Genomic DNA, 25200 nt, shown 5'->3' on the forward strand with positions numbered 1-25200 from the left:
AAACACGCTTGTGTCCACTGCACTGCACATGCTCACGGCACAGTTACCAGCAGGAAACCCAGCTGCCCCCTCCCCTTCTCCAAGGCATACAGAAGTAGGTGTTGCAACAAGTTTGGGGGGAACAAGCTAAGTCCTATGCTTTTATGGTAAGCCAACTCTCACGGGTTTATTTGCTTTTTTAGGCACTGGTGTTCTGCCTAACATGTCTTCTCGAAGGTGCCAGCGCCTCTGCAGCTGGAGTTACAGACAGCTGGGAGCCACCGTGTGGATGCTGGGAACTGAACTCAAGACCTCTGGAAGAGCAGCCAGTGCTCCTAACCTCTAAGCCATCTATCTCTCCAGCTCCAGTTATTAAGAGTCTCTATCTGGTTTTTCAAGACAGGGTTTCCCTCTGTAACAGCCTGGACTTCCTGTAACTCACTTTGTGGAGCAGGCGAGCCCTGAACTCAGATCCTCCATGTGCTGCCACGCTTGGCTAACCCTCACTAACCAAGGCTCTCTTGTGAACCATGGCAGGGCAGAGTGCTTCAGAACTTGCCAACTATGCCCCAACTTCAACAGCAGAGGCGGTAGTGGTCCCCAGTACAAGTTCAGTTGTCAAGATTAAGTAAACCTTAACTTCCAGAACACCTTCACGGCATCCGAGCCAGCCCTCTCAGTACCTAATATATGCCGAATTTTCTAGGGAAGCAGTTTATTTATTATAGCAAAATGTCAAAACAATTTTCTCATGCTCATTTTCCCACGGACAACAAAACACAGTGTGTGTTCTACTGTACTTACCTGTAATGTTAGAATGGCCACAGGCATGGACCACTTAGAAAACTGTCAACAGTGTACTGTGGGAATAGCCTTTTGTTCCCTTTACCCAAAGTGGCTTGTATTTATTCTTATTAAATGCTTTACAAGAGAATACAAGAGTATATCCTAACATTTCTAAGTGAGGAAACCAGTCAAACTGGTTTCTTTCAAATCTTTTCTGACCATCTTAGACCTTCTGAGAGAAAGGCAAAAATGGTACAGCAAATAACTTTGCAAATAAGTCTGTTAATCCCTCACCACGGAAGAGAAACGAGCACGCCGAGATCTGCACATAGGGGCTGGAGGTTAAGAGCATGGACAGGTCCCGGGTTGTGTAACCAGCACCCCGCAGGGGCCGCTCACGCCAAGAGCACCGACTCTTCCACCTCTGCAGGCTCAGCACACGGTGCAGACATACAAGTAGGCTGAACACCTACATAACAGCTACATAAAACAAAATACATCTCAAAAATGTTTAATTTGTACACAAATACTCGGCCAAGCAACACTCACGTGACCATCGGCTGACGAGCACGTCAATAAAATATGCTAACAACAGGGGACTAAGCCAGGATCCACAGTACAACAGAGGTAAACTGGAGTGTGGGCACTCAAGGGCGCCAGTCACAAAGGGCCACAGTTGGTGAGGAAATGGTCCATAAACATGACGCGCAGACGTGGGGATCCCTCCAGGATCAGGGACTTATCTATGGGTAACAGCTAACAAGCGGCTCTCGCTGGGATGGTGGCTGAGAGCTTGCACATAACTGACAAGCAAAACCATTACTTTAAGTATGTGAACCATATGAATTACAATTAGTAAATCTGTTGGTAAAACTTCTGGAGGGGGCTTGAGAGATGGCTCAGCGGTTAAGAGCACCGTAGACTCTTCCAGAGGACCCAGGTTCAATTCCCAGCATCCAGTTCCCAACTGTCTACCTCCTGTGCTAGACACACATGCAGTCAAAACAACAGTGTAAATAAAATAAATTATTAAAAAAAAGCTTTTGGAGACATGAGGTCCTTGAGAATCAGTAAATCTTTTTTAGAAAGGTTTTCTGGCCAGTTGAACAAGAGTTAGTGAGATTAACCCTAACTTACTTTAGGTGTAATTGGGAGCAGGTTGTGGGATTTTGCCATGCACACTCCCCTTCTAAGCTTTGAATGCAGCTGAAGGAAACACATTAGGTGAGGTAGCTCAGGCAGCTGGCCATGGAATCAAGCCTGGCATGTGTGGGCTCTGGTAGCTTGTCTTACACACCTCTGGCTCCCAAAGCTTGTAGTAAGCGGTAGCGGGCAGGTGGACACGCTGCTTTAGTTTAACACGTATGTGGAATGCAGGGCAGGCACTATTCTAGGAGCACATGCAGAAAAGACAGGGGCAAGACCCTCCTCCGTCATCACTGCTCACAACTGTGCACACTGACCCACATGCACAGAGAATGAGAAGCGCAAATACTGAAAGAGCAAAACATTTCAGAGAATGCAACAGCCGCAGCTACCTCAAAAGCAAACGCACAGCGACTCCAGAGGCCACAGTAGTCCGTGTTGCATACAGTAGTACTTGCGCTGCACTGTGGGCCTTACGGCAGCCGAGCTCTCAACACAGACGTGCACTTTGCACTGTCTGTCATCGTGCTGTGCCAGTGGCTGCTGCCGGAGACGCCTCGCTCAGACCTGAGATGCGAGTGTGCTAGGGGCTGTGGTGCGCCCCCGAGCACACCTGCACTCCCCGCAGAGGCAAGCGGAGCGAGTCCGGGACAGCCAGGGCTACAAGGAGAAACCCTACCTTAGAAAACTAAAAACAGCTGCGACGCTTTCACTGTCCAAATTTTCTGCTCTTACACAAAACCAAATACTTTCCGTATCTTTGCCATCAGCCCTCCACACATGAGTATCAAGTTAGGAGTCCCAGCGTTTTCTGGAATGTTCCAACACGCGGCTGCCATTCGGAATTGACCATTATCAGTGAACGCTGAAAAACACCCAAGATGATCTACACTTGAGAGTATCAAATATTCAGCCAACATTCAGTGCTCCAAAAGCACACGCCTGTAATCCCAGCACTCTGGGAGGCAGAGGCAGGTGGACCTCAGAGTCTGAGACCAGTGTGGTCTACAAAGGGAGTCCAGGACAGCCAGGGCTACACACAGAGAGAAACAAACAAACAAACAAACAAACAAACAAACAAACACAGCAAAAAAAACAAAAGGAAAGAAAAACCAACCCAAACTCCATCTTGTTAGTATGCAAGTTTGCTTTCATTTTTAATAAATGATAAGATTATATGCCCGCCAACAGTTGTCTTAAGATAAATGTCTTCATGGTTTGTTACGGGTAAATGTTTAATTTGCATGTTTGTTGTATATGCTTCCATATCCAGGGTCACAGAACTTTTCTTGAGTTAGGGGCTAGAGACAGTCTGGTTAAGAGCTGTGGCGGCTCTTGCGGAGCACCTGGGCTTGGCTCAGCACCCTCACGGCTGCTCAGGGCATCTGACTCCCTCTTCTGGCCTCCACGGGCTCCGTGCGTGCTCGGGGCACACTCACATGCAGGCAGAACACTCAAACACAATAGAGAAATCTTTAAACAAACAAATAAATACAATTTAAAGATTAATACTAAGTTGTTCCTGAGCTGCAAGGGGCTGTAACCCAGCAGACGGAGATTAAACAGTGACGCTCTGAAACATACACAAGCTGCCATTGGCTGGGCTGGCTGGGGAAGCCGTGCTTGGGTAAGAAGAGAGCCAGCGTCACACACATCAGAAGAGACAACTCTACTGAGGAAACGCTTCTCCAACACTGCTTAGGAAGAAGGGGATGAGCTCAGACTGCCGGTGACCCTCCCTCAAGGCCGCCTGGGAAAGGGGGCTTTCAGGCTGCGGGTGGACAAGAGTGGCCCATTCTCACTCGCTGGCTTTCTTCTAATATTTTGAGATTATAATATAATCACCTAATTTCTCCCTTCCTGTCTCCTCTCCAAATCTTCCACATACCCCCTTCTTGCCCCTCACAAGTGCGTCCGTCTGTCTGTCTATCTATCATTCATTATTTATTTTTGAGTCAGGGTCTCTCTGACTAGGCTGGCCTCAAGCGTCCAGATTTTGTACCTCTGCCCAGTACTTCTCATTGATCTTTTCCTCTTCCTCGAGTGCCTTCAGCAACTATCATCTATTGGGAATCCTTGCACTGCTCTACAGCAAGAGGTGCTGGGCTGAAGTGCCTCTCAAAGACAAGTCAGACACACACGTAACAGCCCCCAAAGAGAGACAACAATCCAGCACAGCAGAAACAAAACAAAACAACAACAACAAAAAACAGGTACAACCGACCAACGCAGGGCCAAGAGGGAAGTCCGAGAGGCTGAAAGGTGTGTTCAGGTCACCTACACACAGTCAGTCAGGACAAGCTCACAGGTGTGAGCATCAGAGAAGAGAGCATCATTTGGACTGTGGATCTGGACTTGTGTGCAAACGCGTTTACTTTGCTTTAGTATCACCAAGTCACTTCAAATAGTGTTTTGATTGTGTTCAACTCCCTCAACAGGTGACAAGCCCAGGGACCAAAAGCTTGCTACTCCTCATCCTCCATGATACTCAACAGTGTTCTGAAGAGCCGATTGGTTTGGCTGACTTGTTATGTGGACAGGTCTCCACTCTATGAGCTGAGGGATGGCTAGGCGATCCCTGGAACCAACGCCAAGACAGCACTCCCTGAGACCACTAAGTGGTGCACACGTCAGAACACATCCACAAGAAGCGGACCTCTGTGTGTCTGTGTTTACACATGTATTGCTGTCCCTCAAACTGTATTAGTTGTTTTTGGGTTTGGTTTTGTTTTCCAGCCACTCTTCCTACGTAGCCAAAGATGCCCTCAAACTTGCTCCTGCCTCAGTTCCCCGAGTACTGAACTACCAGTGACCCATAGCTGGCCCACAGAATCTTTTATATTTTAAAGATTAAAACCATGTTTACAATTATGTGTTTGTTGGGGGGTAGGGCAGCCTATTCACAAGAACTCGGGTACCTGTGGCCAGAGGCAGTAGATCTCCCAGAGCTGAACTTCCAGGCAATTGCAGTAGCTTGCCATGGGTGCGAAAAACTGAGCTCAGGTCCTTTTCAAGAACATCTCGCTAACTGCTTGCTGAGCCATGGCTTCGGCCCTTCGTTGACTTATTTAAACTTGTATTACTAAACTGAAGCTTATACTTCAAAGAAAAACAGTTTCTTTTCCCACCTCCCAGCTGTCTGTGCAATGAGCATATGTGTCTTTCTACTTTATCCATGAGGCAGGGCCTCAATGCAACCACAGGTCCCTGACAGGGCTAATGTCAGCAGTCACGGGGATTCCCTGTCTCTGCCTGTGATGGCGACAGGTCACACCCACCTGGATTCTCATGAGCACTGGGATCCCGACCCCAGTGCTCCTGTCTGAGCAGCAGGTGCTTTTAATCATGGAACATTCCCCCACCCTCCCACCATCCCATTTTTCCCCCATTAAGCAAACCTCCCCACTCAGCCCCTCAAAAGTCTTTCCCATTCCCAACACAACAAATTAACCACTGTAGAAAAGCCAAACAACATTCTGAGGCAAATGCCTCAGTATCTCCAAGAAAATATTCCATGGCCAAACTCACCATAGAGAGCTGTCCACGTTTGATTAATTACATCTAGACACACAGTTCCTGACCTGAAACAGATGGAAAGAAATGGCACTTTTTAAAAATTAGGAATCTAGTTGCATGTTTCTGGCAGCCAACGTTATCAAAACGACTTTGTAACAGATCCTTTAAGATGAGTTGGGAGGTTCGAGGGCGAGAAGCACAGGTATTTACAACCAACAAGGACAAGAGCATAATTCCAAGAAGAGAACTGAACAGGTGATGAGAATTAACCCAGGGAACAAGGACACGTAGACCTTGTGATTCCCCGAGGACAGAATCTCACTATGCAGTCAAATGTGTGCATGTTCTGAGTCTCCTACAAAAACAAACTCAAATTAAGGTTAATTAAAAAAAATAGCTAGTCTCTATTTTTAAAATCTTAACTTTATAGATGACAAAAGTAAGTTGAGGAAGTGATCTTGATTAAAGTTACTTAAGGAAACTTGACAACTAAGGCAGCATAGGAGCCTGACAATGCAGCTTACACAGGAGCTAGAAGCATCACCTCATACTAAATTCCGGAATCTCCTTTACTGCGGCTATTTAAAAGAATGTCCTTGTCATTAGGATGCCGGAAACACTGAGCTATTCAAGATTAAGGGACACAATGCAGACGTGGAACCTGCTCAGACAAGGCTCACAAACATCTCCTGCGCGGTTCTGAGACCGCAAGGCTAAGGCTGGAGGAAGAAAACGTACAGTCCAGGCGGCAGCAGCTGCTAGGACGAGGCAGCTAGATGGAACCCTTTAACCAGCCGTTAAGAGACAAGTGACCACGATTCATTAACCGACATGACATTAGCACTCAGACCTGCCCCTCAAGAACTAAGAAGTATGTCGGGGGCTGGGAACTGTACCCCTGGCTGACAGCAGGTCCTTTGGGTCGGTGCAGTAAGAACTGAGACATGGAGTGTCTCAGCTGGGTACCAAAGGAAGTGAAAGGCCAGTCATGAGCATGGAAAAACGTAAACAGTACAAGCAGTAACTGCACTGGAACCTCAAAGGCTCAGATGATCACATCCCAGGCCTCTACAGTGGAAATGAGCATTCACAGTCCTCCGTCTAGAAAACCCACATCATAACGGGTTCTTTTGTAACAGTACTAACAGTACAAGAGAGATGACCTCTAGTTAATCAAGAACAGCTGCTGCTAAAATGTAAACATTTTTAAATAGTTACTTACGCTTCATCAATGTTGGGATGGAAAATTTTATTCATGAATCCTGCAAAAAGAGATTTTAATTAGCAGCACAAAGTATGCATAGGACAACGAGCTTTAACTTGTCAGTAGTGGACAGCATTTCAGACTGGAAAAAGTGGTGGCACTCAAACTGTTACCTTCAACCTACATCTCTGGCAACTGGTGAGATTATGTTCACCCCAACTCACTAAAATCCAGAGTCCTTCCCCACACAAGCTCTGGGAGCTGCAGCTCTTTCTATTAGATAATCTTTTTCTTTCTTCTTTTTTATTTTTCGAGACAGGGTTTCTCTTTGTAGCCCTGGCTGTGCTGGACTCTGTGTAGACTAGGCTGGCCTCCAGCTCAGTCATTCATCTGCCTCTACCTCCAGAGTGCTGGGAATAAAGGCGTGCGCCACCATGGCCAGTTCAGATAATCTTTTTTGTTGTTTTTGTTTGTTTTTATTTTTTCCACACAGGGTTTCTGTGTAGCCTTGGCTGTCCTGTACTTGCTTTGTAGACCAGGCTGACCTCGAGCTCAGAGAGTTCCGCCTGCCTCTGCCTCCTGAGTGCTGGATCACAGGCATGTGCCACCACGCCTGGCTCAGAAAGTCTTATAAACAACTGTGGTTTTGAGTTATGAAGGAACCTGGCCAAGAGACCATCTAGTATCAAGTGATTTATACCTAGTGCAGGGTGAGCGCTAACATCCCACTTGACTAGCTGTGCTGCCCGAGCCTTTCTGACCTGCTGAGCGTTGTTGACGAGTTTAACTGGGCCACATCATGGGACATGAGCAAAGTTGCTGAAGTCAGAACACTGTTTCCAAACCACAAAATCTCACAACAGTGACCAAAGGCGTTCCTTTGAATATACTCACTCAAAGGAAGTCAATTTTGATTGAAACTGAGGCAACTAAGAAATAAGGCAGGAAATTAAAAATAAATTCTCTAAGATAGTTGAACCTATATTTAAGTATAAACCTAAATTTTATTGTTTAAATTCCAAGGAAAAATTTATTCATTTTAAACTTAACAACGTAATCAGTATATACGAATATGATCCGAAGGAGAACCTCAAGCTCTCACTGCGCCCTCACTCCTCTGTTCGCCTGTCAGGACCGCGCTGCCACTGCACACTTCCACAAGCCCTTCTCGGATGACCCTCACCACCTGCCTGCACACCACCCTCCCGTCCCTTCCCACAGGGCTTCTCTGTCCTTCCAAGCAGGCTTGTCAATGCCCCCTTAGCCGGGGCACACACATGACGCAGCACCATTCGCCCAGGTCACTGGAATAACAGGCCCAGAGACCAGAGTAACTGCCTGCCGGATGTGGTGGCTCAGGCCTGTAAGCCCAACAGGCGGGGAGGGAGAGGGGGAGGGGGAGGCGGAGGCAGAGGCAGGTGGATCTCTGTGAGTTCTACAAGTGCGGGACAGCCAGGGCTACAAAGAGAAGCCCTGTCTAGACAGACCCCCCCCCAAAGAAGTAATTGCTTTGTTGTACTAAGAACGGCCACAGGCAGAGATCACACATAGAAAAGGAGGAGAGGGTATGGAAACACAGATGTGGCAACTCAGAGGGCAGCCTTAAGTGATTTTTAAAACCTTTAGAAAGATCCCTTAATTTAAGTAACAGACAAGAGCATAAAAAGCACATGCACTTTTAAACTTTGCTCTAGCCATTCCAGAGAATAATCCCACTCTTTAATTCTTGTCTTTAGAACTTTTGTGTTAAGACAGTCAGTTAAGGTAAAGGTTTATCTGCTATTACAGCAAGAAAGTCCTATAATAATTTTGATGCAAAGGCTGCACTGATATTAATTTTTCATTGAGGAAAATAAAAGATGCTTAAGAGATACCCCAAGCTAACAGGAACGCTCCTGTCTGAAAAGGAGAAAAGTTCCCTGTAACCCTAGGAAAATGCTATTAATACATGTCCAGGACAGGCTGTGAGAATACTGGAAGTTAATCATAACGGGTGGCATGGCTGCCGCTCACTTTCAATTCCAGCACTAGGTAGAGTCAGAGGATCTCTGCGTTTGAGGCCAGCCTGATCTACATGGTGAGTTTCCAGGCCAGCTAGGGCTACAAAATGAAACCCTATCTCAAAAAAAAAAAAAAAAAAAAGTAAAGAAATGAAATATCCTTCCCCCCACCTCCTAGCACTATGGATGGGGTAAATCAAGTTCAGAACACTTGTGTAGGACTTGGAATCCTACACAGCCAGGCACAGTGAACTAGACCAGTGTGTCAGTTTGGACAGATTTAAAGTTAAAAACAACAACAACAAAACAGAAAAACAAGTCAAGGTTCTCCAGACCAGGAGGTGAAGTCCTAAGGGAGAAGCTACTATTGTTTGCTACATGAACACACTGCCAAGCTGCCGTCTAAATACTAAATACAGCGCAGCTTAGAAATGTGCCGGGAGCAGAGGCACGTGCCTGTGAGCCCAGCACTAAGAGGCAGAGGCAGGTGGATCTCTGGGAGTTCAAGGCTAGTCTGGCTACAAAGACAACAGCCAAGGCAACAGAGAAATCATGACTCAACACACACACACACACACACACACACACACACACGCACGCAGGCAGGCAGGCAGGCAGGCAGGCACACACACACAGGTATATACACACACACAGGTACACTCACACACACACAGGTATACACACACACACAGGTATACACACACACACACGCACAGGTACACACACACGCACGCACGCACGCACGCACGCACACACACACAGGTATACACACACACACGCACACACACACAGGTATACACACACACACACACGCACACACAGGTATACAGGTATACACGCACACACTCACACACACACAGGTATACACACACTCACACACACACACACACACACAGGTATACACACACACACTCACACACAGGCACGCACGCACGCACACGCACACGCACGTCTCAGTCCTCTCAAGGACCTTTGTGCAGCACATAGCAGTTAATGAAGGGCGGGGCGACAGCTTGCACACTCAGCCCTGCTGGGACATCAAGCCCAAATCTCCACCCAATGCTCAGACACAGAGGAAGAGGAGGCACAGAGAGTGCAAGAGTCAGAGGAGGCGAGGACGCTGTGATGCACTCTCTTCTGCATGAACCCAAAGCATGGTACCCCACAGGAGCAAGGAGTAAGGACAGCCAAAAGCCCAGCGGGCAGCACCACCCAGGCTCTGTTAACAGAGAGGGAGAAGGGGAGGGAGGGAGAGAAGAGGGGCAGAAAAGTGGGGGGCATATTGGAAATTTCTGGGAATGAGGGGGAGAAAGAAGAAGTGCGTATCTGTGGGGATGGCTATGATCAATGTATACATGTATAAATTTGCCAAAAGTAAACTAAAAAACTCATTTAAACAGAGCAAAACCATGTAACAGGCTGATGGATTAACAAGAGTATTACGTAAATGATAAAGTAATAATACTTTCACCCTCTGGGCTCTGTTGCAAAGATTCTTTAACTAGCTCCAGAGCCACGGCCATGTGACATGGAGACAATGTGGACAGTGATGATGACGTGGTCCGGGGAGAGCGTGCCCTGCCTGTGATGAGCAGAAGAGGGTTTCACGTCTGAGGCCAGCCCGGGCGCTACAGTCAGCCTGTCTCCAGAAGCAGAGAAGTTTTAGAAACAGAAAAAGGTGACGACAGAGACGGCTCGGCAGCTCAGAGCGGAAGCCGCTACTGCCGACAGCCGAGTTAGCCTGGTGGCTCACACCACCCGCCCCGCCGCTCCAGGAAGTCTGCTGTCCACTTCCGGTCGCACAGCACTCTCTCTCAGACACACACGTGGGAAGTCAGTCGTGACAAACAAACAACAAAGTAGGGGCTAGAGAGCAACTCGTGGTTAAGAATGCCGGCTGCTCTTCCAGAGGTCCTCCATTTGCAGGACCTGGGTTCAATTCCCAGCATCCACATAACAGCTAACAGGTATGGGTAGCTCCAGAGCCAGGGACTTGGGTGCCCTCTTCTGGCCTCCTCTGGCAGTGCATGCACACACAGTGCACAAACTCACATGCAGGTAAAACTCCTCTATACAAAATAAAAATAAACCTATTTTAAAAGAAGACACAAAGCACTTGGGTTACCCTCCCCTCTTTACAGACAGGAAGCTGGAACAGACTCACAGATTAACAGTGTGGAAAAGTTACTTAAAACACTTTTGTTACAGTATTTAATCAGTAAAACAAAAACGAACTATTCTTAAGTTTCCCAATCTTAATTTCCTTTTTTAAATAAAATAAAATCCATTACCAAAAACCAAACAAACAACCCAAACAAACAAACAAACAAACAAACAAACCTCCCTCAGCCTGTGAGGAACAGGGAACTGAGGATCTATTACATTTAAGAATACAGTATTAGGGCTGGAGATGGCTCAGAGGTTAACAGCACTGGCAGCTCTTCCAGAGGTCCTGAGTTCAATTCCCAGCAACCACATGGTGGCTCACAACTGTCTACAATGAGATCTGGTGCCCTCTTCTGGTGTAGAGGCTCACATGAAGGCATAACACTTCATATATAAAAAAGAAGTAAAAAAAAAAGAAGCAGAATACAGTATTATCTCAATCATAAAGGAATTCCGAGTCTGGTCTCACACATGTCAGGCGAGTATTCTACAACAGATCTATCCCACAAGCCTACAAAACCTTCCAATGAACAACAAACAAGACAATCAGTTTTGTCTAACTCAAAAGAACGGTTCTGCATGAGCCACAGCAGTAGCTTCTGTCACTAATCCGTGTGCTCCTGGCACTGAGCGCCCTCCCAACACAACTTGTAGGGAGCTGGTCGGGGGCTCAGCTGGGACCAGAAAAGGAACCTGACAAGTGGGGGTGGGCAGCATTTGGCACCAAGAGAACACCCACACTAATCAGCCAAGTGAAATGCACACGGAGGCTTGCTTCACGCAGACGTCTGAAGATCAGCAAAGATGCTAACTGAACGGAAGGGCCAAGGGACAAAAAGAGCAGATTCGGGCTGAGGGGACGCCAGCTTTCACTCAGAGGACAACGAGAAGCCACCGAAACTATGTCTGAACCGAATCCCTTGTTTTTAAACAACTGGCTGTCAAAAAAGAAACAAAGAGTCTTGCTGAAGCACAGTTGAGTCAGCCCGAAGCACCTTCAGGACTTGAGAGATACAGGGCAATCTCAAACAGAATGGAATGAGTGAGAATCCACGGGTGCCGAGATTCGGCAATCCGAAGGGCGCCTTAAAGGAAAAAGAACACTGACGAGCTCTATCAAAACTCTCCGGCAAAGACTAATGTATCCTTTTCTCTGGCCTTGGCCTGGGACTACATTTGAAATCCATACAGTTTTTACAGTTTTCAATTAAACTTCAATTTAGCCTGGTCTGAATACAGGAGTGTGTAATAGAAAGGGCCAAAAACCTACATAAATATACATTAGTAACACAGCAGAACTGGGACCCAGAGTGCGGGCTCCAGCATGCTGCCGAGAATTAACAGCATCAGAATTTGAGACAGACGGCCAAAGCACGTGCCAAGAGCAAAGTACTAAATGGGCCGAGGTTCTGGCCCTCTCTACTAAGAACTTAGGCTTTGAGCTACTTCACTTCCAGACATGGATACACAGCTGGACAGTGTCACCCCTAAACTCTCATTTTTCCTCTAAGATCCTATGGGTGCTGAAATCTAGGCTTCAGTGACAGTGTCTAGAGCTCCCAGAATAGAGGACTTAAAAGGAAATGTCCAGTGGCGAAGTTCTCAAGGAAACTGACTGGTAAGGCAGTGCTGCTAAGCAGAATGTCAAAAACACGCTCCTAACTACTGGGGTGTCACACCAGAGAGCCAAAAAACCCACAGGCTGTCCCAAAGGGGGCACTATCAGTTGACAATTTCACCTTCAGGGACTAGCACTGCATGAGAGCCTTCCAGACCACAGACACCTTCCTATCGCAGGCTCTTATCTTAAAAGCCTTCCTTTAAATTCTTCTTGGGAGCTTCCTATGTGTATGTAGTATATTTTAACCATATCCATCCTTCTCTCCACTTCTGACTCCTTCTGATCCACCGTCCTCAGACCGCCTCTCCTGGAAGGGTAGATCAGGCTTTTAAAGGGAGGAGAGTGTAAATATGCATGAGCGTGTTTCAGACGAGGTCTCTGTAGCCCTGGCCGGCCTGGAACTTGCCATGATCCTCCTGCATCTAAAGCACATATATTACAGGCATATGCCACCATGCTGGCCCAAATTAAAAAGAAAACAAAACCTAACGCCAATCAATAGCAAGGAACATTATTTCCTTTACATTTGTTCTGGGACAACCTGTGTGCAGCTTCTGGCACAGCCGTTGAAGCTCTGGACAACGATGCCAGAACGATGCGGAAATCTCCAGAGAAGACTGGCAAAGAACAAACTAGGAATTCAGAGAAGGAACGTTCTCAGGACTGAGCGTGTTTGCACTGGCACACTCTCCTTCCTTTTGGCAAGGATGTGACCACACTAATGAATATGTCTGCAACAAGAGAATTTCCCCAACACTCGTTTCCATTCCACCAGAAGCTATTATGAAGATATTTTAAGAGAACATATTTTGAAAACAGCGTTTATGGAAGTGTGGTAAGTGGAAGCAGCAAGTCCCAGAGACAGAGACGGAGTGAGGGGAGGGGGAGCCCGGGAGACTGAGGCTGGGGACCCATGTGCACAAGGCAAGTATTCTACTCCTTGAACACATTATGTATTTTTTAATCTATACAGCTTAACATTTTACCTGTTGGCAGGTCTACTAACACCAGAATATGTGGATGAAGAAAGATCCTGGGGTTAAGGCCCTATCTGGAAATTCTGCCAGATTTATCTTGATGTAATGAGAGGTGGGAACAAAGCAAGAGGGACATGCCAAAGGTAAAAGAGTAGCTCTGTCCCCAGGAACAGAACGAGCCAGGACTGAAGTGGCTGAGGTTTGCCGAGGCTGATGCAACTGTATGTATGAATTCCAGTGAGAAAACGAAAGTGAAAACATTGTCATTTTGGTGTTTGTTAGGACACACATGCCCACACAAATGTCTCAGAAAGCAGACTATTCAAAGCCAGGCACTCTGCTTTTTAAAAGAGGCATTTAAAATACACGTTTGGGCTGAGAACTCAGCTCGGTGATGCAGCATGAAGCCTTGGTTCAATTCCCAGGATGGGCTCCTCCACACACACCTGAATGCTATCTTCCCTTGAGTGTCCCAGAATACACACACACACACACACACACACACACACACACACACACACACACACACACACGTGCGAGCGCGCTACCAGTGGGCTGTCCTGGAACTCACTCTGTAGACCAGGCTGGCCTTGAACTCAGAGATCCACTGGCCTCTGCAAGGATTAAAGGTGTGTGCCACCACCGCCAGGCTTTCAGAACATACATTTTTAAGAGCCACAGCTTCTACTCCAGTCCCTAACATTCAGGTGCCCAGAGCTGGAGTGATCCGGCTGAAAAGGCTGACAACTACATGCCAGCCATGTGCACGGGCATTTCAGGCAGAGGCCGGAGGGGCCTGCCTCTGGGCAGAGGACTCTGCAGAGTCTCTCAGGTGACAACTGGTCCCCTATGGGCTCAGGAGAAGGCAAATCATCTTTTCCGTCTGCCCTCTGTTCTCTGGTACCATGGGGTCTGGGCGGGCTGGGTGGGTAGGAAAAGGTCACTAGTAACTAAGAAACGGGAAGCGGTGCTCTCCAACAGCACAATCCCCCTATCCAACTAGTAGTCACCAAGACCTTTGGCCACACGACTACTGCTTCATTTTCAGGCTCTTCCCCGTCTCTGTGCTCGATCTCTAGCCACACCGAGGGGCCTGGGAGGGTTTTCACACAGCAGGAAGACAGGTCCACATTGTGTAGTTCTAACTCAGAACTTGCTGTATAGACCAGGTGTGTGCCTCAAACTTAAAAAATCTGCCTCAATCCTGGGATTCTGAAGGTACCAGTACATCTTACAAACAATCTGAACAAACCGACAATTAAAGTCAGACTGCAGAATACAGTGACTCCACCAAGTCACTCAATTTCGTCTTCCTACTGCCTTATTCCTAAGACTAGATTAAATGATATCATCAACACATCAGTGATGTCAGGGACATGAAATTAAGTTAATACAAGTAGCTGGAATGCTGTAAGCACTCAGCAATGTGAGTTTTGGTCACTGGGAATGATGTGTACTTGGATGCTGAACTTAGAAAATGGGGAGCATGAGACAGTGCAAAGTAGAGGCCAGCTTGGTCTACGCAATTCCCAACCAGCTATCGCCACATAGTGAAACCCTGGTCCCAACACACAAAATCCACAGGCTGACATGCGCTTCAGTGTTAGCACGCTGAGCATGCGCCAGGCCGCCGAGGTCACTCTCCAGCACCCTCAGAAAACAATACAGCCACAGAAAAAAGACCTTACTTTCCACAAAATGAGCTTAAGCAAGTTACCTCCCTCTCCCCATCTTTCCTCTTTTTTGAGGTAAGGTCTCAGTATGGAGACCAGGCTAGCCTCAAACTTATAACCTTCTCGCCCTGCCTGCCTCTGAAGTGCTGGGGGTTACAAGTATGCCCTATGATGCCCAGCTAAGTAATTTCACACTGTTCACATCCTAGAAACAGAACTCTCCTGCACACACATACATCACTCTTTAAAAAAAAAAAAAAAGTTTTATTTATGTGTTATGTTCATGGATGCAAAAGCAGGCCAGGAGAGGGCATTGGGATGCCCTGAAACTGGGATTACACAGTCAGCTGTGAGCTGTCCAACATAGGCATGAGGCACCAAACTCTAGTCTTCCACAGCAACAAGTGTTCCTAACCACTGAACCATCTTTCCATGCCCCACAACCACTTCTAAAGGAACTGTCAAAGGTGTGGGGGTGGGGGGAGGTGGGGAGAGGATTTTGATGTTGATATTACCTTTCATATATTCTCCTCACATTGAAAATAGAATCTACAGGGGCTGGAGAGGTGGCTCAGAGGTTAAGAGTACTGGCTATTCTTCCAGGGGTCCTGAGTTCAACTCCCAGCATCCACATTGTGGCTCCCAACCATTCCTTAATGTGATCTGGCGCCCCCTCCTGGTGTACAGGCACACATGCAGGCAGAAGACCACACACATAAAAAGAAAATAGAATCTACACTACTTCAGTAATTATTAAACAGCATTATGATGAAATTTGGTACGGTCAAAACAAAACACTGCAACACAACAATCAGAAAAACCCCACCAGAATGAGAGCAAACACTGCACGTTTAGCAACCAGTATGGTGCTACATACCTCAGCCTTTAGGAGCAAACGAGTAAGGACCATCTCTAAAGTGCCTGTCAACAGGGGTTTCACAACACCAAAATATAAACAAACTTTAAGTGGTGTGACCACACTTTTCTTTCTTCTTCTTCTTCTTCTTCTTTTTGAGACAGGGTTTCTCTATGTAGCCTTGGCTGTCCTGGATTCACTTTGTAGACCAGGCTGGCACTGAACTCAGAGATCTGCCTGCCTCTGCCTCCCAAGTGCTGGGATTAAAAATGTGTGCTTTTATCACAGGTTAAAAAAAAGAAGCCAAGTAGCCAGGCGTGGTGGCAGGTGCCTGTAATCAGCACTAAGGGAGGCAGAGGCAGGTAGAAGAAGCCAAGTGTGGCCTGGGGGGAGGAAGTGTGCCACTGTGGGGGCAGGCTTTGAGGTCTCCTATGCTCAGGCTGTGCCCAGTGTGGCACAGTCTCCTTTTGCGGCCTGTGGATCCAGATGCAGAACTCTCAGCCCCTTCTCCAGCACCACGTCTGCCTGAGGGCCGCCATCTTCCCGTCATGATGACAATGGACTAAACCTCTGAGACTATGAGCCAGCCCCAAGTAAATGCTTTCCTTTAAGAGAGTTGCCATGGGGCTGGAGAGATGGCTCAGAAGTTAGAGCACTGGCTGCTCTTCCAGAGGACCTGAGTTCAATTCCCAGCCACCACATGATGGCTCCCAACCATCTATAGTGAGATCTGTTGCCCTCTTCTGGCATGCAGGTGTACATGCAGTCAGAACTCTGCATACACAGAGTAAATAAATAAATAAATAAATAAATAAATAAATAGATCTTAAAAAAAGGGGGGGGGGATTGTCATAATCATGGAATCTCTTCACAGCAACAGAAACCCTAAGGCACCAAGATTATATTTGCATTCTAACACCAAATCTTAACAAGAAAGAATGACCTGAAAGCAAAAAAAAAGTCAGAATAGCCAGCACAACAGTGAAGATCACCCATTTTGAAGGAGAACCTCAGCAGCAGGAGGGAATTTTTATACAGCCAACAAGAAAATAATGAAGTTCCAGAAGTCGGATGTTATTAGGTGAAAATCCTAGTGCCAAGAGAGGAGCACCTCCCCACCAGCCACAGACCTTCTGAGGCGCTCAAGTAATATAGGCAGGGACCACTGTTCGTGTTTGCCCACCAGAACTACACAGTCAAACTGTATTCTCTAGACGACAATCACACCTCGACAGTCAGACAAGGAGAAACCACGCAAGAACTGCTGGAAGCTTCCCACCTGCCTGCTGGCCTTCAGGGGGCCCAAAGGCGCCACGCTGATAGGCAGGCTACTAGTGGCACACTGTCTTCCGCAGTGCCACCCAGCTGTGGACTCCGTCTCCAACAATGCTCCAGGCGAGGCCAGCCACCCAGTACACTGGCGGCAAGTTTCCTACAGGAGAAAGCAAGTGCTGATTGGATCTGAGGGCTGCTGCAGAGGAGACTCACGGCCAGCCCTGGAAAGCAGCCCCAAGCTGCTGGCTAAGGAAATCAGAGCCCACTGTCAGGAGGCTACTGCTGCTGTTTTGCTAAGAGGTCAGGATATGCAGGTCCAGCTGCCTCCTTAGTAACTACACATCTGCCCACAGACCAGTGCCGCTGTTAGACTTATTCTGAGAGGGCTCTTTCTGCAGTGGTCAAAGTGACTCGAGATTAGAGTACAAATATGACTGTCAAATGTCCAAGCCATAAATGGGACATCTATTTATCCATTTCTCCAAAGCTCAGGAAACAAAGATGGAGCAGAAAGGCTGTAAAAGCCAGAGGAAAGGGCTGGGCGTGACAGAGTACAACACTGACATCAGGGCATGGTGTGGCTGTTGCACTCTTGAACTTTCTGGAACTGTGATTACAAGCATAAGACCCCTGCAAGACTGGGCCTATCCACACTGTCACGTAACAGAGAGGGGCCCGTGGGGCTCTTCCCATCTGAAGATTCACACCCAGTTAATGGTCAATATGGGATGCAAAGACATTCTTTAGCAGCTACTAGTGAGGTGTCCAAGCGGCCATAAACAAACACTGTCGGGAAGGGAGAACAGAGACTGGCAGGAGTTAGAGTAACAGGATGAACAGAAGTGAATCGTGTATGAAAAGGCAGTAACACTGTTATGCATAACTAATGTGCATAAATAAAAACACACTTTAAAGAAGTGAAAAAAGGCACTGTTCAAGACAGACTTGACACTAGTCAAGTCCTCTCTTCTCTTCAGTAATACACCCAGGCAAGGTCAACCCTTAGAGGAGCAAGAGCAGCCAGTGCACTATTTTTACTCTGGACAACAGCAAGATGAACGTATGCCCTGGGTCACTTGACAGACAGCAGGTCCAACAGACCTAGCTGAACAACTGGCTTCTCTTCTGCTGGAAGCTGATGCCCAGTTCTCTCTCGGCCCACTCTTACTGTCATCATGAAGACAGTCCACCCTCCCAGCTTTTGTGTTTCTCCTCAATCACTGCTCCCTCTACCTCACTGCACTTCATGTTTCCAGGACACAGAACTGCCTTGCCTATAAACAGCTATGCCTCGGCACTCACAACCCCAGTATTTCCCTCTTCTCAAGTCTCGTCCTTACCAAGGACCTTCAGGCATCCATCTTTTCCTGCTTTCCAGCCTTCACTTAGCATCAGACGTAACACCCATCACTCCACAGCGTCCTCTGCAAGTTCCATCTTCCCACACAAGATGTCCCTCCACGGAGTTACACCTGTGATACTATCACTCCTGCCCAGCCCCCCCAAGGCTCACGTTCTTCATGCGCAGTGTCTGTCTGTGCCTGACATAGCCTTCTGTGCATTTCAATCATGGAGATTACCTGCGCGATACAATGCACATGCTGAGCCATTAGTTGTATTATATCATTCAGGGAATGCTGTACATATCGCGAACTGATGAGCTAGCTTTCAGATTGTTTTTGGTACACAGTGAGCTTCAATCAGTAGATACAGAATCCCTGAATTTAGAAGGCACTAAGTAGAAATACATTCATTCTAAAGTTCTTTAAAGCAACAGGCCCCGAGTATTTGCTGGGCATGAAGGCTGTTAGCAAAGTAGAGCATCTATAAATTTTATGTCTACTTACTGAGCTTTATTTTCTTAAAATAAACAGAGCAACTTGTCAGTGTGCTCAAAACTGACTGCACGTACTCTTTCTCTAGCAGCCCACCCCCCACGACTCACTTTCTGCTCCCTCCTTCAAAGCTTCTGCTCTATTCCCTCTACCCCCTCCTGCTCTACTCTCTCTGTTCCCTCTACTGCCTCACTCTCTTTCACTCGGCAGTCCATTTTAATGAAGAGGGTATCCACTGGCAAGCCTTCTCATTTTCTATTTTTTCTGAGACAGGGTCTCTCTGTGTAGCCCTGGCTGTCCTGGACTCACTTTGTAGACCAGGCTGGCCTTGAACTCACAAAGACGCCCCTGCCTCTGCCTCCCAAGTACTGAGATTAAAGGTGTGCACCACCACTGCCCAGCCTAATCTTTTTTTGTTTCTAACATCTTCAATGAACACATGTTCCCTTCTTTTACTTCTTCCTTCCTCAAAGGCATGATTCATACTGACCTACTATACCAAGTTTTTCTTTCCTAGACAAATCCCTATAAAGAACATGTTAAAAATCTTTTCAGAATCTCCCATTTAAAAAAAAAGAAACACAACAGGATGGGCATAATGATGGCACAAATAGTAAAGGTCCACCTGTAGAGGCAGGTGATCTGAGTTCAAGGCCAGACTGGTCTACAGAGTGGGCTGCAGGCCACTATACACAGTGAGATCTTGCCTCAAAAACAAAAAAACAAAAAACAAAAAAGATGAGAAAGAAGATCCTCTTTATATTTAACTCTGAAATTCTAATCATCTGGGAAGTAGCTAAGGTGGTTCTGAGTTCAAGATCCTGTCTCAAAGCCAAACCAGCATGAAGTAACGCCCAAACCTTCCCTTTCTGGACTCTGAGACAGTGTCCTATACCTCACCCTGGACTTGGACTCCTTGGCAGCTGAGGACAGCCTTGCAACTCTGGTCCTACGGTCTCTCTCTTGAGTTAGGACTGCACGAATGTGACCCCAAACCAGGAGTCCACATTTCTCAACCACAGCGTCCCTGTCCACACAGGATCTTTCTGACAGCGGCTGAATATGATTCTCCTATCCACTGCTCTCCTTTCAACAGAAGACTCAACACACACACACACATACACATCAACAACAAAACAAAATTCACCCTCTAAACAATCTTCCCATTACATTTAGGATGAAACTCAAGTTAGAAGGCTGGCCTACAAAGCCCTCTCTGACCACCTCTGTCGAAGTGTGCCCTCTAAATCACACCTCACTTTTTAGCTAGCCTCCCCAGCCTGGGCTACTAGCATTTTCACTTTCTTCTTGCCTGTACAATCTTTTCCTTCATCTAGGAGGATCAGGGTTGTCTTTTCTTAAGTAACAGTTTAAATGTTGGTTAGAGATCTTGGGATTTTTTTTAAGCGCTAGAGCTTTATTACAAAAGGAGCTAACCGCTAGAGAGGGCCTCTCCAGCCTTTCTTTGCGTCCTCCCATATACACCTTCAGGGAGGTCAGAGGGCCAGTACAGAAGAGGTGTCTGGGAGAATAAAATATGGTAGTATTTTCTCCAAAGTCCTCCAAGTCCTCCTGGCTGCTGCTGAGAATATTCTGGTAGGAACGTTAGCTCTTCTCCAAGATCCTCCATCTCACATCCGGGGGCCCTTTCTTCTGTTGTCATTTGTGCTGAGGCTCCCGTCCTGTTGACTTGGCGGGGCCCTCCACTTCCACAGCTGCTTTTTCTTTCTGGGCGGATCTGCTGCAGGAGCTTCCTGTGCTTCGTCCCAGATGGTGTGATGTTTGCGTGTGCCCCGACACCCGCTTCTTGAGGTGGCGTTCGTTGACAACCCCTGCTCAGCACCCTCTGGTGCTTGAACAACTCCTTCAGCTTCATCCAGGGTCAACTGATCTTCCCTCCCGGAGGTCCCATGGCAGCTCTTTAGGATTCTTGTTTAATCAAAAGTAAGAACCCCATTACATCAGGTGACCAGCGGAGCAGCGACACTTCTGATCCTAGCGCTTGAGTGGCACAGCAGAGCAGGGATCCAATGAACTTGGAGAAATGAGCTGCCACACACATTTTAATGCACACTGAGCCCTTTCCTTGCAGAGCACCTGGGACAAGGGAACGTTTCCAGCCATATCCTTATGGTAATGGCTTTCAACTGTCTCATGAACTTTTCCTACTTCTCTACTGAAATTCGAAAGACAACTATTTGAGATAGGAACTAAATTCAAATCCAGGTCATGGAAGTATAGAAATGATCTGAATGGAATCTTGCCTCTCTAGCTCAGAAGTCTGCATAAATACTGTGGGGGCACAAGTGAGCCTTCGTCAAGAGACTAACCCACATCTTCCCTGACCGACATCCTCCTCCCCACTCTGAAGGTTCACTCTCAGTCCAGGGAAGACATCAGTCCCGGGGGAGTGACTGCGGGTGGCTCTCTCTGGGACATGTGAATCAGGACTGAACACTCTAAGAGCTCTACGCCAGCCATGCCATGCTATGCTGGGAAGCGTCAGCCCCAAATGGCGAGGCAGCCTTAGCACAGCAAACCCAGCATTCACGTGCACTGCCCTTCAGCATGGCACAAAACAGGAACATGGCACAGATTACCAGAGTAGCTCTCGCCTAAAACTCTAACGGTTGGCTCAAGGGGCACCTTAAGCCCCTCCACTCCTGCTGTCAGGACTCCACGCGCGTGCTGCCATGCCTGCTGTTTGGCTGCATGCACGAGGGTGTCAGAGCCCCTGGAACCCAGCTGTGAGCTGCCATCTGGGTGCTGGGAATTGAACTCAGTCCTCTAGAAGAGCAACCACTGCTCCCAAACGCTGAGCCATCCCTCCAGGAAGCCCTCCCCCCTTTTTAATTTTTAAAGTGAAAAGACTTTTTTTAAAAGAATAGAAAATCTTTGCCAAGCAATATACACACTACTTATCAGGCTACAAATATACAAACTCACAACATTTTGCAAACACACACTGTGGCTCACCCACATTATCACGCCAGGTTTTCAATCTTTCCTCTTTGTGCTCCATATAAACAACTGTTTCTCTAGTCTGGAGACCTGACAACCTAGCTCTGCTGGCCTGGACTAGATGTGTAAAGCAGGCTGAAACTGGGCTAACAAGAGATCTAGGGCCCGTGTCTCCAGAGCGCCCGGCTCCCTGCCCAGGACACACAGCACTGCCCACACTCTGGGGCGTGAGTGCGCAGCGGCCTTTACACACGCGCTCAGCTGCCAGCGCTTCCGCGCTGTGTTCTCCTGCTCTGGGGGAAGCGTTCTGATGATCAGAGCTTCTCAGATTACAACAGTCTTCATGGACTGAGGGTTATTTGAGAGTCCAAACATTTCTAAAGTTCCCAGTTGTATCCTCACACCTCTAGAGCTTTGTAAAGACAACAAACTCTTCTTAAAATGAAACTCTCTACATGCTCTGCTAAACAAAGGCCTGCCTCACACATCCTGTAGAGAAGACCTGGTACTTTACGCCCATCTAGTCTCACTAACCCTCCTCATGTCCAGATAGGTGGCCACGCACGTTTGAGTGCCTCACTTAACTAGCACATGGAATTCACTTAATATTCATAGGGTCTTATGGGGTTCAGGATGGCTCTGACTGCGATCCTCCAGCCTCACCTCCTCATACAGACTACAGGTATGTACCGCTGAGCCTGGCTATTTCATTTTCCCTTTCCATTAAAAAATACACACACACACCCCTCAACTGAAGCGAGGTCCTGCTATGTTTATATTGCAAGATCTATTTCCAACTCCTGGCCCAAAGGAATTCCCCTGACTCAACTCCCTGATTACTGGTACTATAGAGGCATGAACCACCAAGTCCAACTTTCTATTTTTTAAAGAGGTGGGGTCAGCATGTCCACCGGGTCAAGCAATCCTTCTACTGAAAAGCTGCAGCTACAGATGGGCACCATGGTTCCTGGCCAGTGTCTTCTTTTCTAGAGAGGAGACAATGGAGCCGATGAACACCATTTTACAGAAGACGAGAACCCAGTCCAGACCCTTGTCTGATAATCAGTTGCCTGCTGATCATGCACGCCTAACCACACAGAACTGCAGAAGGCCTAACCACCAGCAGCAGTGCTGACAGGCATGCCACAACCCGTCTACGAATAAAAAGGCAGATATGAAGACTAAGCCAGACTGTTGTGCACAGCGGCACCAGTCTTTAATCCCAGAACTGGAAGGCAAACACAGAGCTCTGGGGCTCAGGGGCCAGGCAACCTCGCCTAACTGTTAGGTCTAGGTCCCAGGGAGACCATCTCAAAACCCAAGCAGACAGTTCCTAAAGAACACTTGAGGATGACGCCTGCTTCTCTCTACAAACATGTATACACATGCCAACATGTATACATCCTTAAACATTAACTCACAATTACATACTCAAATATCTTAAAAATCTAAGCTGGGTTAACAGCATACATATGAGGTAAAAGGAAAAACTGAAGGGCTGTCTGCTCTACAAAGAGACAGACACAGAGTAAGCAGGACATATATGTAATCTAAATTTACATTCGTTATTATCTATTTAAAGGGCTGAACTCAGGGACTCACATTCTAAGCAAGCACTCGGGGACCAAGCCAAACGTCCAACTTCACATCCTAATATTTAAGAACTAAAACTCAGAAAGCAGTACACACACCAGCCACTATGGAAGAAACATTTCAGAAGAACACGGAGTTGAGTTTATCACATTTTCTTTCCCTTGTTTGCCTTTTGAAAGGGGCTACTGCCTGTCGAAATGCTTACAGTACATTTAGCAGTATCACATTGTTGACGACCTGAAAATGGGTCGCCTCCCAAACTGATTAAGCTCTTATGCAAGCCTCCTCTGAAGGAAAGGACAGCTTGTACAAACATTTCCACTGGATCAACTTCCTTAAGGAAGAGGATACTCATTTGCAGAACATCAAATTCTGAAAAGTGTGCAGAGAGGCAAAAGCCTTGGGAACGTTAAAGAGCTTGGGCGCTTACTCAGCCAGCGGCAGAGCGCGCGCCATTTCAGAAGCTGCATCGTCAGTCAGACAAGCAGTACTTCAGCCTAGGTGTTCTCTGGCAGGGCGCCTGCCGGCTCCAAGTCCCGCCCAGTGGTGGGGCACAGAACGGTCCTCAGAGCTACAGTGAGATGAAGCCTTCTGGGACACCAGGTTACAGCTGGAGGAAGAGCCCAATCTCCACAGCCCGGACCTCCAAGCACAGGCTGCATGACTGCACTCGGGTCCTGGTGTCCGGAAGCCCTGCTGTTTGCTGCAGCAGTGGAACGCAACAAGCCTATACTTGGAATGCCCTTTCTGTCTTCGTGTAGGCATACATGACACACACTAGGAGTTTGTATTTGAAAAGTTCAACAGGAGGAAAAAACTAAAGTTTAAGCGACACAGGAATGAACCAGGTGTGGGGAACCAAACAGAAGAGGCCTCTGAAGGGTGGAGCCTGCTTTCTGCCGCTGTGGAGTTAGGCCGTGGGAAGGCTTGTGCCTCACGGCCACACAGCCTAGAGCCCAGTGTGCTCGTGAGCGGCCTGCTACCTTCCCTAGCTCTGCAGCTTGCAGGATCTTGCAGCGCGGAGGTAGTTTCTCCTCCGTGTTTCCACAAGTCTCTCCTGGGTGGATGCAGGGTTAGAAAACCGACCTAAGTAAGGACCTGAAGGAAGAGCCGAGCGCTCAATTCCCCGGTTAAGAGAGAATCACAGACGCTCGTTAGTACTGGGAAGACACACAACTCTGCAGGAGCAGTGGCTTGTTACAGGTGCAAGCGGCAACTTCTGACAGGACTTAGTTCCGAGGTCACCCTGAACTACATCATCCTAACACACTATTTGCACTACACAGAAATGTGGGGAACAAAACCAAAACTTCACAATGTTTCAGTCCATTTGAAAACAAAAAAGTTTTTGCTGGAGTAGGGGTTGGTCGGATGCAGGAGATGAGGCAGCAGTTCTAAAGACAGCTACGGCTACATCCCATGACACCCCACGCCCTTCTGGATTGTGCAGACACATGCAGACAAACACCCATATACATAAGATAAGTAAATAAATCTTTTTTTTTTTAGCCAAGAAAGAAAAAATCCAGTTCAGTAAAAATTTCTGGACTTAATCATCTCTCATGAAATATAGGATTTTTATTTTCCTCTCAGATTTCAGAAGTCGACACAT

At 47.3% G+C, this 25200-nt stretch overlaps 1 protein-coding gene and 1 pseudogene across 2 annotated transcripts in view; both read right to left on the reverse strand.

The window, feature by feature from the left end:
* The window catches only part of Ube2h (ubiquitin conjugating enzyme E2 H), an 82935-nt gene that overhangs the window by 18804 nt on the left and 38931 nt on the right, over positions 1–25200 (reverse strand). Inside the window, exons 4-5 of one of the 2 annotated variants that reach the window (XM_021641290.2) lie at positions 6650–6689; positions 5440–5492 (exon numbers count right to left, since the gene is read on the reverse strand). The exons of the other annotated variant lie outside the window; for it this stretch is intronic. Of the exons in view, the coding sequence (XP_021496965.1) occupies positions 5440–5492; positions 6650–6689 (93 nt within the window). The remainder of the gene's footprint in view (positions 1–5439; positions 5493–6649; positions 6690–25200) is intronic. 2 annotated transcript variants of the gene reach the window in all.
* Positions 6699–25195, reverse strand: LOC132649717 (uncharacterized protein C11orf98 homolog; annotated as a pseudogene).

This window comes from Meriones unguiculatus, chromosome 21 (genome assembly GCF_030254825.1).
Source record: "Meriones unguiculatus strain TT.TT164.6M chromosome 21, Bangor_MerUng_6.1, whole genome shotgun sequence".
Classification (NCBI taxonomy): Eukaryota; Metazoa; Chordata; class Mammalia; order Rodentia; family Muridae; genus Meriones; species Meriones unguiculatus.